Source organism: Castor canadensis, chromosome 16 (genome assembly GCF_047511655.1).
Source record: "Castor canadensis chromosome 16, mCasCan1.hap1v2, whole genome shotgun sequence".
Classification (NCBI taxonomy): Eukaryota; Metazoa; Chordata; class Mammalia; order Rodentia; family Castoridae; genus Castor; species Castor canadensis.
The window spans coordinates 62,222,533-62,242,112 of record NC_133401.1 but is presented as its reverse complement, the minus strand read 5'-3'; the positions used below and the strand labels follow the sequence as shown (position 1 = coordinate 62,242,112).

Sequence of the window (19,580 nt, the reverse complement as noted above, 5' to 3'; positions counted from 1 at the left end):
TTGAATAGCTCCCCACACCCAATGTATTTCCTTATAAACACTAGCACTGGGGCAATCAGTGGGAAAGGGGCTAATTAAAAAATCTGGGGGGCTGGGGGCGGGGGGAGATGGCCAGGTGCTGGTGGCTCACACCTGTAATCCTAACTACTCAGGAGCATAGATTAGGAGGATCACAGTTCAAAGCCAGCCCAGGCAAATAGTTTATGAGACCCTATCTCAAAAAAAAAATCACAAAAAAGAGCTGGTAGAGTGGCTCAAGGTGAATGCTCTGAGTTCAAATCCCAGAACCACAAAAAAAGGGGGGTAGAGGGGGCAGAAGAGGGAAAGAAAAGAGAATGAACGAACAGAAAAACCAAAAGAGAAGAAACAGAGATTAAGTATTCCATAATTCAGAGGACGGGAGAATATCAGACAGAATGGAACAATCAACAAGCGCAGCTGAAAAGTTAAAAGAACATTATGCCTGAAATCTGCCCACTGGTGACCTTGCAAAGACAGGGACAAAGCACTGTGGGTTCGGTAGTACATGAGAACAGGAAAGTGGAGAAAGAGTATAAATTACTGTACCCAGCAACCTAACTAGGAGACTCAAAAGAACCTTGGATCTGAGAGAGGAGTTTGAGCAAGAACAGAGCTTATATATGAGCTTGAGGAGAGAGCCCAAAGAGGTGGGGACCAAGTGAAAAGGGGTAGAGGCTATAACTGAGGGGATGCAGAACAGGGACAGAAAGAAACAAGAAGATGGGTAATGGAAGCAGGTCTGGCTGCAGACCTGTGGTGCTCTGGGGCAGAAGCCAAGAGGATTCTTGAGCAGCAGCCTTGGCCTTCTCTGACACATAAGAGGAGAGGACCTTGGCTAATACCTTCAGTGAGGTAGCAAGGCAGGGGCTGTGGAGAGGAGGCCCTCATGCCAGTGAGAGACTGGCACCAAAGGAGAACCCAAAACAGGATCACCACCAGCAGTGACAGTGTACCTCAACTGGTCTCTGACTCGTCCAGCCACTGAAGGACACATGCAAAGCCTGGAGAGGGGAATTACCTGGAAGTTCCCCTCTGGAAATCGTGGCTGTGTCTAGTTTGTAGGTGTCTTGAAGCCTCATTAGGGCTTTGGCGGCCCCCAACTCATCCTCGTCAGTAGGGAAGAACTGCCGCTGCACTGAGAGGTTGGCAATAAAACCTTTTGAACAACAGTAAGAACAAGAGGTTACCCTTGATCTTGGAACAGAGTTCCACCTAGGACCAGACAGGCAGAAACTGCTAAAAAAGAAAAGGGGGCATGTTTTCCCTTCCATCAGATGGCTCCAGTCTAAAGGACTTTTCCTTATTCCAACCTATGCTGCTCATTTGGAACTGAATAGTAATGGCCTGCACATTGTAATATATGGGTATCTAGAGTCAGAGCATAAGCTTCTTTATTACGATGCCCAAGACCATAATCTGGAACCTGGTCTTTGACCACTGACCCAGGTTGCTTTCCCAGGATTCTAAGACCTGGTCATAAAATAAGAGATGCACCTCCTGCAATCCCAGGGCTCCAGGCAGGAGTCAGGCCATCCCATTCTGCCTGTGAGCTGAAAATTTGCAGGGGAAACTCCAAGGCATTCCTTCTCTGGCCTCTTCCCAAGAGCAGCAGCACCAGCTTCCACTTCATCTCACTACATCAGGCCCAAACACCCATTTCTAGCCAACCCCTGGGCCCCAGGGACCAAGAGGCTGTCACCTTGTCTTCCTTATGGCTGCATGGGCAGGCATTCTAAAGAGTTTAGAATCTGGGAAAAAGAAAACATGCCCTCCAGAAAAAGTCATACTATATTGTCAGTGTGGCTCCCTCATTTCAAGAGCAAGCACTCAAAGTCAGAGATAAATACAACCTATTGCTCTATGGGCCTGTCTGATCTCCTTCCAGGTGATTATAAGGCTTTCCATATAATGAGGGGAAGGGGAGGATATAAAGAACAAGCTCAGAGAGTAGAGATCATCTGTGCAGGCTTAGTCTCCTGCAGTGCAGGCAGCACAGCCCATTCTGAGATACAGGCCCAGCCCAGAGGCAGGGATCTGGGAAAGGCAGCCTCAGTTTCTGGAGGCAGTGAGTTCACAGGGCAGAGCTCCAACAGGGCTGAACTCACCAATCCCTCCCTAGAGGCCACCCTGCCCCCAGCCAAGCCCAACCACGTCTGGTCACATGGACTGAAACATGTCTCAGCCAGAAAGACAGCTAAACTGAAGTTAATCAGTACTCCCAGCTCAAGAGAAAAGACGCTGAGCCCAAGGCTGGAGTCTGTGAGGGCCCACCTCAAGGCCTAACCTAAGTATAAAAGCATAGAAGTACTACCAGAAAAAACATTTTTTATAAAAAATCATATTCTGACCCGTAAATACCATTTCTAGGAATTTACCCTAGAAAAATAATCAGAGATAGACATCAAGATATATGTAAAAGATTGCTAAAAGTTTGAAAACAAACCCATATCCAATGATTTGGCCACTTTTATAGTATATCAGTATGATATGATAAATTACTATCTAGCCATTAAAATTATGTTGCAGAACAATTTAATAGCATACAGAGAAGCTGGGAAATTCAGTAAAGAGTACATGTTTACATCACAAATCCCCCAACAGGTATGTTTGCTTTGTAAAATACATGAATAGGAAAGAATTCAAAGTTTATGCTTTCCAGCTTGCCTCAGGCCCAACACCCAGCCCATTTGTCCCTCAAAGCAAATGAGTTTTTCATCCCCTGGTTTATGTGTGGTTCCATTTCTTAGTGCATATACATGTGTAGGAAGATTATAATTTTAACAGTGCTTATCACTAAGTAATTGGATTAAGGATTGCACTTTTAAGTGATTGTATTTGTGTTTCCTAACTTTGCTATAAAAACATGTGCTACTAAAGTATAATTACAAAAAAAATTACCAAAAAAAGGGTGTTGGAGGGGATTAGAAACACTACAAAAAGACAATAACTGATTACTATGGCTTGTTAAAAAACAAGGAGAGCTAACTGCCAGCATGCACAGAGAAAGGAGAGAGCTATGGGACTGGCAGGGTTATGTTTACACACTACACTTGTCCACCAGACCCAGTACCAGTTTAGACACAATTACCCATGCATAAGCACATGGACAGACACACCTGGGCACATAATCACGGTCCCTCCCTCACCTGCAGCCGAGTCTTGCAGGACAAGGTCCTCCAGTGCAAGCCAGTCTGTGTTCAGCCGCTTTACCAGTTTATAGGCATTCACAGGGTGAGCCAGGTAACCCTCAGGGTCAACAGCTGACTTGCTGGTCAGGGCTTCCATTTTGCTGGCCCAGCTGTAGAACCAAAAGAAAAAAGAAAAAACAAACAAAAAAAAAAACCCTACTATACCCACCCACATGGGCTTGATCCTTTTTGTCAAGAGGTAACAAAACATGAATATTGGAACTTGCATACATAATGTCTAGCCCTTTAACTTAGACAAGAGCTGGGAACCCCAAGTAAATTAAAAGGTCTTAAGTAGAAAGGGAAAACATTAATTCCTTAGTACTTAGCTACTCCAGAGGATTGGCATGAAGTAACCTCCATGCCACATCACCTCTCAAGAGCTTGCTCTTAATAGACACTCTGAATAGGTTTGGGGACAGGGGCAGCAGGGCTGACTCAGGGTGAGTATGGGGTCTTAGAACTTTGGACACCTCTTAATCTTGGAGAGCTTGGCTTCCTCCACAAGGATGTACTCCTTCAGAGACTGCACCAGGTCTTTCTCTGCATAAATCAGGTCAGTCATGTGCCCTACAGGAGAAGAATAAATGCCAGTAAGGAATGGATGAGGGATATCCAGCCCCCTTTCTTCGGGGCACAAAACACCAACACAGAAGCAAGTCCCCTGGACAAAGGGCATGTGAGCTCTCTAGGAATCATGAGGACTTAAGAGTTAAAGGGTACCCCACACCACATGGTCCTCGCCCCCAACTTCAGGAAGAGAGAGACGAAGGTTTCAAGAGGATGTCTGGGATAAGTACACTAGGGGCTACTCAAGGAGACAGTCCCAAATCTCATTCTCCTTTTTGTTATCCGGTCGGTCCTGTCATTGGGGCATGGATATCTTAAGGACTCATCACATGGAAAAAAGCTCTGAAACTTCACGTGAGAAGGAAAGGAGAGGCTAAATCCTCAGGACACAGAGTGTCAGAACCATTCTCTGGACCAGGATCAAAAAGGCCAGAGAGCCCATATGCAGCCCGCACTTCCCAGAGACAAGGGCCCCAATCCGAAAGCTGGTTTGTAGGACATCCAGGTCATCAGGACCTCAGAGGGGAAAATAGCAACTATGCAAGCTGCACTGTCCCCAAGAGATGAGGACATCTCATCCAGGATGAGAATGGACCTCATACAGTGACATACCCTGGGCTGCTCAGATAAGTAACTGTATTGTTGCCACATACCAATAGAGGTAAAGAATTCAGCCTGCACACAGTTAAGGACACCAAACCAGGCCATCAGCAACGTGGACACCTGGAGTTTCATGGTCAGAAAGGGCTGTCTGCAAGGCAGTCAGAGACGTTCATTAGATCAGCATAGTGAAAAAGCGCAATTTAGGTAAGGACATACATACACATGGGCATACATATGCCAAAATCCTGGCCTGGCACACAAAATCTAAGAAAGGTATTCAGGATCACCCAGGGAAAGAGCACAGGGTATGGAACCAGTGATGTGTCCTCAATTCTGGTCTCTGTCTTGGGAAGCCATATGCCTTTGGGAGAGACCCCATCCTCTCAACTCTTGGCAACTACCTGCAACATGAAGAGGCTGATGTGGTACAGTCACCTCTGGTTCTAGCATCTGTCAGTACAAGATTCTAGGCCACCTCCTTCCATTTCACAGAATGTTTATCTATCTTGTTTTCCAACATTTACCAGGATAGTGCCAGGTACTAAGGACATATCCACTGCCCAAAAGGCAATAGTACAAAGAAACAAAGACAGAAAGAGAACTAATACAATATGCACTAGGAGTATACAGCAGATGGTTAGCCAGAAAAAGAATAAAATGATCCCTGCCAGTTTGTATCTGCCAGGAAGAGAGCAGTCAGGGGAGTGGCACTCCTGGGCAGACACCACTCTTCCTGTAGCAAAGCTCCTGGGCAGACATCATTCTGTCCTCACTGCTCAGTCTCCATTCTTTCACAAATATTTACTGATGACCCAGAGATGCCAGGCACTGAGCTAGGCACTCAGAATACAAAAGTGAATCAGCCACACATGGCCAGGACCCTAGGGTGAGCTGCTGACATGGGGAAGAAGCCAGCTACTGCCTTCTCGTCTGCCTAGAAATAGACACAGCTCTGTGGGAAGCAGGCACAACCTGGTGCAGGCCTCAATGGCAGTGGACCTAAGTATACAATGGAAGCTTCAGACATCATCTCCCCAACTCAACCATGCAGCCAGGATAGTGCTGGAGGACCAGCACCTGTCTGAGCCCTGCTCCCCATCCTTCCTCTTGCTCCACTTCAGCCAAGACTTACTGAGTGCTCAACTGGAAATTTACTAAGGCAAAACAAGGAAAATGAAGGAAATGCAAATGCTTCTCCAAAAACATCAGCTTTATCTGACAGAATTCCAAGTCTGAGCTGACTAATGCCAGTTCATCAATTTTTGCCTGCCTTAATCAATGAGATATAGTCACACTCACCCTTTCAGAAGAAATCCAACTCCACTGTGGGTCTAGATTAGGCTGAGAGAAGGCTGGCTACAAACCCCATCCCCAAACAGGCTCCTCTACCAGGAAAGGGAGAGCACAAGTGGATGGCTCCATGTGTTCATGCCCCATCCAAATGTTTGCAGAACTAACAGCACGTCTGTCACAGTCTAGATACTAGAGCCAGAGAGGTGCAGGACAATTATCTTTCAAACCAGTACCTGCTGTATGGCAGGGTGTATTGGGCTACAGGAGTCAGAGCAGTAGAGCAGAAGGAAGCAAGTCACCAAAAAAAGGTGAATAGGCCTAGGGTAACCCTAATGCAGAGCCCAGATCCTCCCAGGTCTGCTGGAAGGAGCGTGGTCTGCTCCCAGACCTCACTACACTATATTTTCCACCCAAGAATTCCAGGCCTCTCTTCTTGCTTCCACAAGAAGTGAATACCCCTTAAGGTGGGGATGGGGAGGCACACAGTAGCTCGTGTCTATTTTTCCAGCTATTCAGGAGAATTGCAGTTTGAGGCCAACCCAGGCAAAACTTTTTTAAAAGCTTAGAAAGACCCCACCTCAACCAATAAACCCAGCATGATGGCATGTGCCTTGTCATCCCAGCTACACAGAGGGCATAAATAGGAGGATTGTGGTCTGGGCAAAGCCATGAGGCCCTATTTGAAAAATAACTAAAGAAAAAAAAGGGCTGAGGGGTGGCTCAGGTGGTAGAGCACCTGCCTAACAACTGCAAGACTCTGAGTTCAATTCCCCCATAAAGGGAGGTGGTGTCTGTTTCTTGGACCTCAAGAGGCTTGACTAGCTCAAGAGAGTACTTTCTGTACCTGTTTAGGGAGGGGACAGGAAAAACTCAGAACCAGGAGAATCTGTGAACAATGGGGGACCAGCCAACTGTCCCTCAGGGTGAGGGTGGTGAAAGAGCATGGCCCAGGAAATCAGGCTAGACAGAGCTAGAAGAAGGGCTCCTATAATTCTCCCCAGCTGTGCAGCCAGCTGAAGTTGCATACCTCTTCAGATATCAGACAACAATCAGAGGAGGGGAACTTTTCATTCCTTTCAAATCACCTTGCTGATACTACGGTTTGTGGTTCATAATTTACAGCATTCAGAAAGTGCAGCCAAGTTTCTTTATTACATGAATAACAGCTGTCATTTCTCTGGAATGTGCTGCCTGGCTTAGATTGAGCCCATCCACGAATCCCAGCCTGAAGGCAGAGCCTCAAAGAATCACAGAAATGACTTATCAAGAGCCTGCAAAGTCCTGCTGTGGCAGGAGGGAGGGGGTATGATAGCTCTGCTGGCCCCAGAACTGGGCACCCCCAAGCAGCTCACAGACTACCACGTCAACACGGCCATCCTAATCAGGGCCATTTTGAGGCCCTAGTCCATTTCTCCTAATCTTGGGCCCCTGAACTCAAAAGGCTTTGTACAAAAGGTCATCTAATTAGGGCCACATTGGTAAAAGAAGGCATCTAAGACAAGCTGTGCCCTACAATGTGGGAAAGGCCAACTCTCATCTCATACCTACACCCAGAGCTTACTCCACACAATGTTGGTAGCAGTGTGTGCACCTGACTAGTACCCCACAGTGTTTAGCACTGCCAAAAGCCTTTCGAGGAACCCTCAGAAATCCATGAAGAATAGACCTGGAGGTGGTCAATGTCAAACCCCCTTTTATGAAAAACAAAGCAGCACTGAGCCTGAGCAGAAACACAACATTGAGAGGTTGTTTTGTTTTGCCTGTTTTGCAGTACTGGCGTTTGAACTCAGGGCCTTGGACTTGCTAGGCAGTTGTTCTACCGCTTGAGCCACGCCCCCAAGCAACAAAGTTGACTTTTATCTGAGCTGCATCCCAGGCTTTTAGAATTATGTCTGTCCTGTATCAGGCAGGCGCCCAAAAAAAATAACATCATTCTTCATCATCAAATTGTTCAAATTAGGAAACTACAATTTATACTTCTTGTTATGTACATAAGAATGAATACTGTATGCATATCAACATGGAGAGATCAAAGCAGAGAAGCAAGCCCCAAACAATATGTGCTGTCATACAGCACATATTTCTTTTTTTAAGAAAGAACTAATACACACACACAAACACACACACATGCACAAAGTCATAATCTAATTTTATCTTGAAATAATTTTTCCTTCTATGCTTGTTTTCCTAATCTTTCTATAAGAATTCTATAAGAATTTTAAAACTATTTTATAATATGCTTAAAATGTAAAGGAAACAAAGTGGGTCCTCATCAAATGAACTCTAAAGGAGCCTTGGCAGCCCTGGAATTTGGACCTCCACAGGGAGGCCCTACAAAGCCTGCCAACATCCAAGCGACAGTAATTCACTCACCAGGCGACTGGCACTGTTTCTAAGCATAGTGATTCCAAAACATACAACCAGAGGTTCTACACCAAGTCTTCTCTTTGGAAAGGACATTTACAACCTGGCCAAATAGCCATGAAAAGATGTTTCCAGATGCAAACCAGCAGTGGCCTTAGCTTCTCCCCTTACCTCATCAGGCAGGACCTTGTGCCAAGCTCACAGCTGCAACCCAAATGCAACAACTTCAGTTTTAACAATGTATTTAACAGTCTGGAGACAGAACATGGGTTTGCTGAGAACAAATAGGTCTTGGCTTGGCACTGAACAAAATGCTGCTTGCCTTCCATGAAGTAGCAAACCTTCCTAAACAAGTACTCTTTGACCCCTAACCCCATCATAGCCCTCCCTCCCAACACTGTGGCCAACTCCACCATGGCAGAGCTGTAAGGACGTGCATGTCAGCCTATGAGGAGTTGTGCAGAGGCTCCAGGAGGCCTCACCACCAAGGCACATGGATGGACATTCAGGCCCAGCAAGGATGGGAGTCACCCAATTCTCCTAACTTGACATCATGCCGTGATCATCACCCTGGTCTGAGCCACCACTAATGCCCCCTTCAGTCATGCAAACCCCACCTGCTCTGACCTCTCCACATCTTATCTGGCTTTCCTCACAACTCTGTTCTACCAAGCAGCCAGCAGGGTTTACTGAAGCCCTTCCTTTGGCTCTCCACTGCCAGCAGAGTTAAGTACGAACTCCTTAGCCCAAAGAGCCCTTGTGACCTAACCCTGCTGCCCTCTCCAGCCTTCTCACCACTCCAGGTTTCCTGCCTTCAACAACTACTTCATGTGAAAAACATTCTCCTCCACGAAGAACCTAATGAACCTACATCTGTGCTCAATTTAGTCAAGTGTTCCCTTGAATCCCATCCCTCACTCTACATTAAGAAGCCCTATAGTAACTGTCAGTAAAGGAACTCCCTGGGCTTTGATTTTCAGCCCCTACTGCTATCAACAGACTTTGTCAAGAATGGATAAGGGTGCATGTGTCAGTTAATATGTATCTACCCTACACCTCTCAATCTAGTACACCATGGTGTTCATTTCCACTTCCCCATTTGGGGAAGCATCAAAACCACAGTCTCCTGCTTCCAGAACTAGACAATGAAGTATCAGGAAAGGCTGTTAAAAAAAACAACATGCAAACACCAAGCTGGGTTTTTAGTTTAGGACTTGACAAGAGACTTGGCAGTTTGGGTGGGCCTAACTCATAGGAAAGAACTGCATATGAGGACAAAATCCACACACCATCATATTGGACACATCTTACATACTGCCTCATATTCTTTATGGTCTCACCCATACTCTAGGCTCTGGGCCACTTACTCTGCCTCAGCCTAGTGGAAAAGATTGCAGGGCCATGCCAGAATCTCTGGATTCTCCCACCACCTCCAGACTGGCCTCTCCAATGGCTACAGAAAGGGCCCTGAAGAGGGAAAGTTAACTCCCCATAAGGCAACTCTGACCAATGAGGGGTAGAAAACAGGAAAAAGTCAGCAGATACATCTCCATGCCTTCTACAAGAAACTGTTCTGAGACATGGAGTTTCTACAGATCTTGCACAGAAAGGTTCTGAATGGCTGAATAACTTGTATATCTCCATGCAGAGTGGCCAGTTTACTAAAGCACTGCCTCATATTTGCCTCCCATTCTCCTCTACCTTGTTTTTCTTTTCCCTTGCCCTGGCTTGCCCTACAGTACACTTTCCAATAAAGTATTAAGCACTTAAGCTCTGCCTTAGGCTCTGTTTTCTGGGAACCTAGTCTAAGATAACCACAATTTTGGTTTCCAAAAATCTTTCATTTCTGCCATCTAATTCTCACCAAAACCTTGTGAGCTGGAAAATCATCTCCATTTCAGATACAATAGTCTACCCTTGTCCACAAAGGATCTATTCCTTGACCTCCAGTGGGTATCTAAAACCACCAATAATATCAAACCCTGGATATACTATACTCTTTCCTACACATATATACCTGTGATAAAGTTTATTTAAATAGATACAGTAAAAGACTTGCAATAATAATTAATGAAATAGAATAATTCTAAAAATGCACTATAATAAAATTGCCAGCATTACACTTTGGGGCCATTATTGTATAAAATAAAGAACACAAACACCGCAAAACCATAACAGTCAACTTGATAACCAAAATGGCTACAAAGTAACTAGGTGTCTAACAAGTGGGTAGCATAGGCAGCAAGGATACACTGAACAAAGGGATGATTCATGTCGCAGGCAGGACAGTGCGGGATGGCACAAAATTTCATCATGCTACTCAGAAGAACCCAGAATTAAAAACTTAAAAATTATTTATTTCTGTAATTTTCAAATTAATATTTTCAAATTGTGGTTAACCATGATTAAACTGAAACTTCAGAAAGCAAAAGCAAGGGGAAGGGGGCAGGGGGAATACCGTATAAGCTAGATATATAAGAAAGGTAACTGAGGCAGAGAAAGGGTTTTCTAAATACCTGACATATGACAGCAAATCAATGGCAGAAACAAAACCAAGCCTCAAACACACGTTTTACTACATATCGCTATCCAGTCTTAGTAATATCTGTTACTTCACAGAACAGTGGCCTTCTAAACACAGCAGTTACACTTTGCCCTAGTGAGACACTGCCCAGGCTATGGACTTTATTTATCATGGGTTATCCCACAGGTTCAAAAGCGGTTCATGGCATCCCTGGCTGGATCTCACCAGAAGGAAGGAAGCAACCTACACCCAGAAAACAGCAACATGGCTCTCTTTGAGTTTAGGTGGGCAGTTACTCCTACCCCAGATATCACAGTACTCACAAATAAGCAACCAGCCCAGCTCAGGGCAAGACAGTACAACTCAATGAGCAGGTAAATCTACCCAGGGGTAAGACAAGCCCAGAATTAAGTCCCAGCTCTACTACCACCTCCTGGCTTTGTGACCATGGACAAGTTACAGGCTTCTCTGAGCTGGGTTTCTCCATCTCTACAATGGAGATGATTCTAGGAACTACATTTCATAGGGATATTGTGAGGACTCAATGAGATGGCAGATGTCAGCAAACAGTCTAGCATCAGGCACAATATATGCCAATCATCAGCACCAACAGCACCAGAGGAAAACCAGTGGTCCTAAAGCAAACTATTCCCCAGCCTAAGTCACTTGATCTCTGGTGAGTAGGGAACAGTGAAGATGCAAGAAACATGAATAAGGCAGAAACTGGGCAATCTCCGTGTACCAGGAGTGTCAGAAGAGATGACACATTCAGTTCAGGAGAGACTCCAGTCAAGTGGCAGGCAGCACAGACCATCAGGGGAATTTGCCAATCACAGGTCCTAAAACTCACCAAGAAAATTTCTTTGGCAAAAGGCAAGGGACAGGACCAATGCTCTAGGATCTCATGTACTTCCATACCTCTGACCTGCTCATTCCAGGCTCCTGAAAGTACCAGGCCTCAGGATTGCCAGGTACAGAGAAGGTTAGGCTCTATAAGCACTTATCAAGAGGTCTAGAGCAGAGCTGGCCTGTGACCAGGCTCACCCAGATCCTATCTGAGCGGGAGAACACACTACCCAAACACTTGATCCTCTGCCTTGCAATGACACCAATTCAACAAAAACTCTCTTCTGGGGCTCCGAGAAGTCTAGTCCAGACTTTTAATTACTCTCTGCTTTTTCTGAGAATAAAAAACTGTCCAGCAATCACTGATTCTACATTGCCAACACAAAATCCATAAGCCACAGGGCCCATCAGCCCCCTTGGCTATAGATAAGCTGATCTCCCTCCCCTGCACACATCAAAGATCCAAATTGCTAGATAAAAGCAGCTTCTTCAAAGTTCAACTCTCACACCAGTACTCTGCTGGGCTTACACGTGCCTGCGTTATAGCATTTACTGCCAACCTCCATCTGCATAAAATTAAACTCCTGACAGATTCCCCAGAGCCAGAGACACACCTACCAACCTCGCACACTATCAGCCAGCGTGGCCACGAGTCAGCCAAGGCCTTAAGTCCAGCTTCAAGCCCTCCCAAGGATGTGGGAGGGTGGAGTCAACAAGTGAGGCTTTCTCAGGAAATGAGAAGACCCTGGATTCCCTCAACCCACTCATTCCTTAGAGATGCACGCACCCAGCGTTTCTCTTTAATGAGCACCCACATGGCCAGGCTCCTCCCCTGGCTCATGGCCAGCTGTCTAAGAAACGGCAATCTCAGAGAGCTTATGACCCACCCACAGACAAGAATAGTGCCTCTACCACCTATTTTTCCTCAGTCCAACCCCTGGCACTCTCTAGACAGAAGTCAAGCATGCAGGAGGTAATCAGAGATCAGCTGAAGCCAGTCCAAACCAGTGGCAAAGTAAGCACTCTCTGAGGCACCTCCTCACAGAGCCTGCACCAAGGTAGAATGAATGGCCTATCCCAAGCCACACAAGTTTACTTGTGACCATGTCTGCCTGCTGAGCTCTCCTGTCAAGACAACTAGTGTGGCTCAGTATGACAGCATCTTTGGGATAAGGCCCCCAGCCAACTCACTCTATCCATGCTACGTGGCTTCACTGACTAGGTCATGCAGTGGACATGTGTGGCCATGTGAGAACAAGGTGGACATAGAAGAAAAGAATTCAAAGGCCAAACATACTGTAAGTCAGGAGAAACAGAGAAGTTGGACTCTGTGACACAGAAGCATAGTGAGAGACTGCACCCTGGGCACTTCAGGAGCAGTTTAAGTACAAGCCAGAGGAAATCCTGGTTTATTTAACAGAGAACTAAATCATGGAACCTGTTGCCTCAGATGTGATACAGAGAACAAGCAGTAGCTTGCAAATCATACTATCAACTCTTAAGTGGACAATGGATCTCTGCAAAGTCTGGGACATTTGAGAATGGCCCAAGCTACAGAGCGCTACCCCAGGCCCTTGGTCTTAGGGCCGGGGTCTCCTACAAGAGGGCTGGGGATGTTGAACCCCTGATGGTCTCCATCAAGAAGCACAAGCCTTAAGTGTTACTCTACAGAAAAAGAAAAAAAAAAAAAAGTCCCGATGCTTTCCTACACCATTTTAGATGTTTCAGATTAGAACACAGAATCCAGGGGCTCACCTGATGTTGCAAAGCAACACCTAAGACAGGAAGTGCCCTGATCCACACTCAGTCCTTCAAGGATTCAATATGGGCCCCTTCCACATGCTAGGCAATACCTAGTACTTTCCTCTCCCTCCAGGCTTTCGCGGGTGGAGCCCGTTGGCTATTCCCTAAAGAGCACCTTGCTTTCACTAGAGTACCCCAAAGGGTGACGCTGGGCCACCTCTGCTCCCACCCACACTGGCTGTTCCTCTGTCCAAGTTAACCTTCGCCAGCCTCCATCTTAGCACTCCAGCTCACAGATCACCAACTCCAGGAAACCCTCTGATCTGAAGCATCCAGACCTTTATCAAGCCCTCACACAGCCCCTGCACTCTGCCAGCACAGCACTCACCACTGCTCTGGGCCTGGACTTTCCTGGTCTTCAACTCCGCCTGCCCCCTGGGACTAGCAACACCTTGCAGTTTCTGGCACCCAGAAGGGTCCGTTTGTTGAGTTAGTTCACTAATTCCCACTGGTCTCCGTAACTGCTAAGGAAAAACAACTCAGGGTCGACAGGGAGTACTGGAAGGAGATTTTCTGAGCTAACAGCCTATCTAGTTAACACGCACCAAGCTGGCTCCTGCCGCACTTCGGGAGCGAGGGGAGCGGCCTCCCTAACAAGGCGCAGCCCCTGGGTCAGGCCACCCCTTCTTCGGTGCCTGACCCGGCAGGGCAGCCAAAGTGCCCCACCCTATCGGGCCTCCGGGGGACCGGCAGGAAGGGCGCCGCTGACCTCACCGCCCCGAGTTCGGGAAGGGAATCAGGCAGGCAGGGCGGAGGACGCGGGACTGAGCAACGGACAGCGGGAACCCTGGCTCCAGTCCCCCAGCACCCTGCCCGGCGCGGGCAGAACGCACGTTCCCCTCCCGCCCCGGAGATCCCAGTTCGCGCCGGGCAGCTGAGCCGGCGGGCGGCGCGCTCACCTGGACACGCGCAGCTCGCGGCGTTTCCAGAACCTCCCGCGGGGTCGCCTGCCAGCCAGGCCCCGCCTCCCTCGTGGCTCCGCCTCCCTCCGCCACAGGCCCTGCCCGCTTGAGCCTCTGCCACGTCCCCACCTCCCGCCCCCCAGGCCAGAGGGGCCACTGGCTTCGCGCCCTGGGAGCTCAGCCGGGGGCGCCGCCGCTAGGAAGGCCGAGCCGCCGGACCGCGCCGGAGCCGGAGTGGGTGGGCCTCGCGCCAGGCCGAGGCCGCCCGCCCGCGCCCGTCATGCCGCCAGCCGCGCGCTGCACGTATGCGGCGCAGCCTCCCGGTCTCCAGAGCCTGGGCGCCCGCAGACGGGGCGTCCACCTATCCCCGCGCCCGAGCTCCCCTGCCTCAGATCACGCCCTTTTCCCCAAGGGCCCTGCCAGATTCCAGGCTCCTCCGCTCCTTCTTCATCCATCACCACCACCAGGTTACAGGACAATGGGGATGGGAGCCGGGTGTCAGGGAAGGGGACAGACCAGTGGAGAAGGCTTTGAGGAAGACTACAGAGGCCCACCTCCAGGGCCAAGCTCCGGGCTCCTGGGCAGGCACCCATGGAGATGTGTGCGGGAGGGTGGATTGATGAGAAGGGAGCCCACCAGGATGGGGGACGTGGGCGCCACAGCACACTGGGACCACCCAGAGTTTGCCCAAACTCTTCCCTATCACACAGGCCAAAAAGATTGGCCACCTCAGTCAGCCAGTCCAATCCAGGAGACCATGGAGGCAGGGATGCACCAAACCTCCGCCTGAGCTGAAGGTCACCCTGGCGGCCAGGCAGGTTCCCACGCCTCCTCTGTGAACTTGCCTTCTCATGAATGGGGAGAAGCAGTCTGAGAATCTCATCAGGGAGCTGAGCCCAGAACCGAGATGCCCAGCCTCCGCCCTGCCCCTGTGTGGCCATTCCCTGTGGCACACTGGCCAGGCCAACAGCCCAAACTTGGGAAAGACAGACATAGAAATACAACACACAAAACACCGAAGAGTCACTGTCCCAGCCTGTGTCGCACCAGCCACAGCTCAGCTGAAACCAAACAGAAACTTTTCTGTAAGTGCTACATCCTGTTACAAAATAGAAACCTCCCACTGTCTACCCAGATCTTCCCATGCCCTCCCCGATTCTCCGAAGCTTGCTCTGCGAATCAGCCCTTCTCTCTCCAGAATGTTCAACTTCTCAACTGGATCATTCCCACTGGCCTGTAACTACGCTCAAGCCTCTACCTCACTCCACTCCACAACTACTGGACATCTCTATCCTGAACCACAGCAAGCATGAAAGAGTTGTCTGTGTCCTTGTCCTCTCTTCCCTCCGGCTTCCTCAGGCCTTGCAGTTAGCCTTCTAGTCCCTAGCACCACCAAACCAGGTCTCAACAAAATTTCAACAATCTGCAAAGCTCTAAATTCAGCAGCTGTTCTTCAGTCCTTATTTGCCAAGACCAGGAGCATCAAAGTTACCCCTCAAAGTGACCACTGCCTCCTTGGAACACTTGTGTCCCTTGGTTTTCCCTCTACCCTCTCTTGTCACCTCTTCCCAGGCTCTTCTCAGCATCTTCCTCTCTCTCTCTCTCTCTCTCTCTCTCTCTCTCTCTCCCCCACCTGCCCCCCCTCTCTTTCTCTGTCTCTCTCTCTCCTCATTAGTCCATACAGTAGGGAATTCCTCAGGGTTCAGGCCCAGGCCTATTATTTTTCTATCATTTTTTCCCATACAAAGATGACTCAAAATTTATTCTCTTTACCTTTGTCCTTAATCCTGAGCTTCAGACTCACACAACCAACCCCTCAGACTACATCTCCACTAGAATGTCCACAAGCATCTCAATGGCAACATGTCCAAGACTGAGTTCTTGTTCTTCCCTCCCCCCATTCCACACAGCCTATATTCCCTCCTGCATCAAAGGAGATACTGCTCATCAGTTTAACCAGAAGCCTGTGAGTCACTCTTGGCACCTCCTTCTCCCTTGCTCCCAGATATCCATCCATACTCCAAGTCTGTTCAATTCTACCTCCTAAGTCTCTCTCTAATTCACCATTTCTTTTTCTCTATTCTTTTCATGATTGCAATACTTTGCTGGCTGGCTACCCCTCCAGTGTTGTTCCCTTCCATCTCTCCTCCACATGGCAACCTCAGTGACCTTCTCAGAAGACTTATCTGTGCCCATCACTGCAGCTAAAGAAATTTCACTGCTCTTAGGAAAAAATCCTAAATGTGACCTATAAGGCCCCACTTGGTTTGGCCCTTGCTCACTTCTCTCACCACACTGACCTTCCTCTAGTCCCTCTACCGGCTATTTCCCTTCCCCACCCCAACCCAACAGGGCCTTTACACATGCTGTTCTTTCTGTCTAGAAAATTTTCTCTGTCTCTAAATCAATCCTTCAGATCCACTCTGAGAGAAGAATTTGCTCACTTCCCCAGCCAGACCAAAACCTCTCATAACAGCTCCTTTGTCCTTGTGTGTTTTGTCATACCACAGCTGAGAGTTGAATAGTGGCTTCCCTATAGGCCTGGGAGCTCCAGAACACATAATCTATGTGTTTCTTTGTCCATCAGTATTTTCTTAGCACTTACATAGAAATGAACTAAATATATTTTCTGACTACAGAAAGTTTCTGATAAACCTTGCTCCACACCAGGATTTAGTAGCCAAAGGCATGTGTAAGGCCTTCACAGGGTCTCAGAGTGAGTCCTGAAAGCTCAGTATCCCATCATTGGTCAAATATCCTGCTAGGAACTGGAAACCCTGAGAGGTGGCAGGACTTGCTGAGGGTCATGTCCCCTTGGTTTCCATTGTCCCCTCCTTGAAGGAAGTAGCTATTCATTCATTCATTTGTGTATTTCTGTCCCTCTGCTTGTTCCCACCAAGAAAATGCCATCTCAGCCTTTATAGCCCCACTTCCCCCACCTAGCCTGCAGTATGAGGCCTTCAGACTCCATCATGGGCACCCAATACATTGGTTTCCTAGGCATGCTATAACAAATTGCTACAGACTATAGCTTAAAGCAAGAGAAGTTAATTTCACAGTTCTGGATGCCAGCAAAAGTCTGAAATCAAAGTGTTGATAGGGCCATATTCCCTTTGAAGGCTGAAGGGGAAAGAATGCTACCTTGTCTCTTCCTGTGGTTTTTTTTCCAGCACTGGGGTTTGAACTCAGAACCTCACACTTGCTAGGCAGCTCTTACTGCTTAAACTATTCAGCCATCCCTTTTATGATGAGTTTTTTCAAGATAAAGTCTCACAAAGTATTTACCTAGGGCTGACTTCAAACCATGATCCACCTGATCTCTGTATCCTCTTCCAGCTTCTGGTGGCTTCAGGCATTCCTTGACTTGCTCCTGAGTAACACTAATCTCTCCCTCTGTCTTTTCATGGCCTTCTCAGCATCTGAATCTTCACTTCTTCTGTCTCTTATAAAGATACTTGTTATTGGCTATAGAGTCTATGTGGATAATCCAGGATGATCTTACCTTATGACCTGTAACTTAATCATATCTGTAAAGTCCCTTTTTCCAAAAAAGTTCACATTCACAGGTTCCAAGTATTAGAACATGGCTGTATCTTTTTGGAGGTTCACTATGCAACCCACTACTTGACATGCCCTCAAGGGTTGCTGGGTCCATGTGAATTCATCACTTTCAGTTCTGGTTTTCCTTTGGTTTGTGGTGCTGGAACTCAAATATCCAGGGCTTCACACATAGTAGGCAAGCACTCTACCACTGAGCTACATCCCCAACCCCATAACTCTCAGTTCTAAATCTCCAGCTCAGGCCCACTCCAGACCCACATAGTCACAGCCTTCTCTTTCTTTTTTTAACTTAAAAAACTTTTTCATATTTTTATTGGCATGTTAATTATAAAAATTAGTGAGTTTCATTATGACATTTTCATGCATGTGTATAGTGTACATTGATCATATTTACTCCCCCACCCCTGTGACCTTCTCTTCTCCCCATTCCTGCTCGTTCCCTTCCTTTTTCCAATTTAGTCCCCTTTCTACCTTCATGTCTTCTTTTTTAAATCTGGATTTCTCATATGAGAGAAAACATGTAATATTTGTCTTTCTGAGTCTGGCTCTTAACATGATGCTCTCCAGTTCCATCCATTTTCCTGCAAATGGCATGCTTTCATTCTTCTTTATGCCTGAATGATACTTTATTGTATTTTTTTTTATACATTTGCTTTATCCATTCACCCACTGATGGACAACCAAGGCTGATTTCATAATTTGCTTATGGTAAATAGTGCCATGATAAACATGGGTGTGCAGGCATCTCTATTGAATGATGACTTTGATTCCTTTGGGTATATACCCAGAAGTATATAGCTGGACCATATGGTAGTTCTATTTTCATTTTTTTGAGGAACCTGTAAACTGATAACCATAATGGTTGAACTAGTTCACTTTTACACCAACAGTGTATAAAGGTTCCCCCCATCCTCACCAGCATTTGTTGTTGTTTATTTTCTTGATGACTGCCATGCTGACTGATATGAAATAGAATCTCAATATGGTTTTGATTTGCATTTCCCTGATAGCTAAAGATCTTGAACATTTTTTCCTGTATTTATTGGCCATTTGTACTTCTAGTTTTGAGAACTATGTGTTCAATTCATTTGCTAATCTATTGATTGGATTACTTTTCCTTTTGGTGTTTAACTTTTTGAGTTATTTACATATTTAAGTATTAATCCCTGTCTTGCTCTTATTTCTAAGCTATTGGAATCCTATTCAGAAAATTGCTCCCAGGCCAGGTGTGGTACACCCCCGTAATCCCTGCTATGGGGGGGTTAGGAAGATCGTGGTCCAAGGCTGGTCTTAGACATAAGACCCTATCTGAAAAATAAACTAAATAGAAAATGGCTGGAGGTGTGGCTCTGGTGGTAGAATGCTTGCTTAGCAAGCACCAGACCCTGAGTTAAAATCCCAATATCACCAAAAGAAAGAAACAGAAAGAAAATCATTGCCTATGCTTTGAATCTTTTCTTCTGGTAGTTTTAAAGTTTCAAGTCTTACATTAAGTCTTTGATCCATGTTTTTGTTTTTTGACAGGACTGGGGTTTGAACTCTGGACCTTACACTTGCTAGGCTTGCTAGGCAGGCACTCCCACTTGAGTCACTCCACCAGCCCTTTTGATCCATTTTAAATTGAATTTTGTACAGGGTAAGAGATAAGGATCTAGTTTCAGTCTTCTATTTGTAGATATCTAGTTTTCCCAGCACCATTTCTCAAAGAGGATGTGTTTAAATGTGAAACTAGTGTAGAAATAGGATCCATTTTTACTTATACCAGCTTAATTTCTGAAGGAAGGGCTTATCACCATTGGAAATGGAGTCATCCTGTGTGATGACTTTAGTAAATGTTTCATTCAGTTATCAAATTTAAGTGCCTAATCAGGGCAAAGGTTGTTACAGACTATGCTTATTACAAAC

The 19,580-nt window shown here is 46.8% G+C and overlaps 1 protein-coding gene across 9 annotated transcripts in view; it reads right to left on the bottom strand.

Annotated features, from left to right (window-relative positions):
• The window catches only part of P4ha2 (prolyl 4-hydroxylase subunit alpha 2), a 39,841-nt gene extending 25,596 nt beyond the window's left edge, over nucleotides 1-14,245 (bottom strand). For 2 of the 9 annotated variants that reach the window (XM_020179652.2, XM_020179651.2), the window contains exons 1-5: nucleotides 14,112-14,240; nucleotides 4,433-4,530; nucleotides 3,683-3,779; nucleotides 3,168-3,319; nucleotides 1,040-1,177 (exon numbers count right to left, since the gene is read on the bottom strand). In XM_020179652.2, coding sequence (XP_020035241.2) covers nucleotides 1,040-1,177; nucleotides 3,168-3,319; nucleotides 3,683-3,779; nucleotides 4,433-4,514 — 469 coding nt within the window. In that variant the 5' untranslated portion in view covers nucleotides 4,515-4,530; nucleotides 14,112-14,240. The other 7 variants (XM_074057233.1, XM_020179647.2, XM_074057230.1 and 4 more) reach the window with 6 other exon arrangements.
• Nucleotides 14,246-19,580: the final 5,335 nt, after the last annotated feature.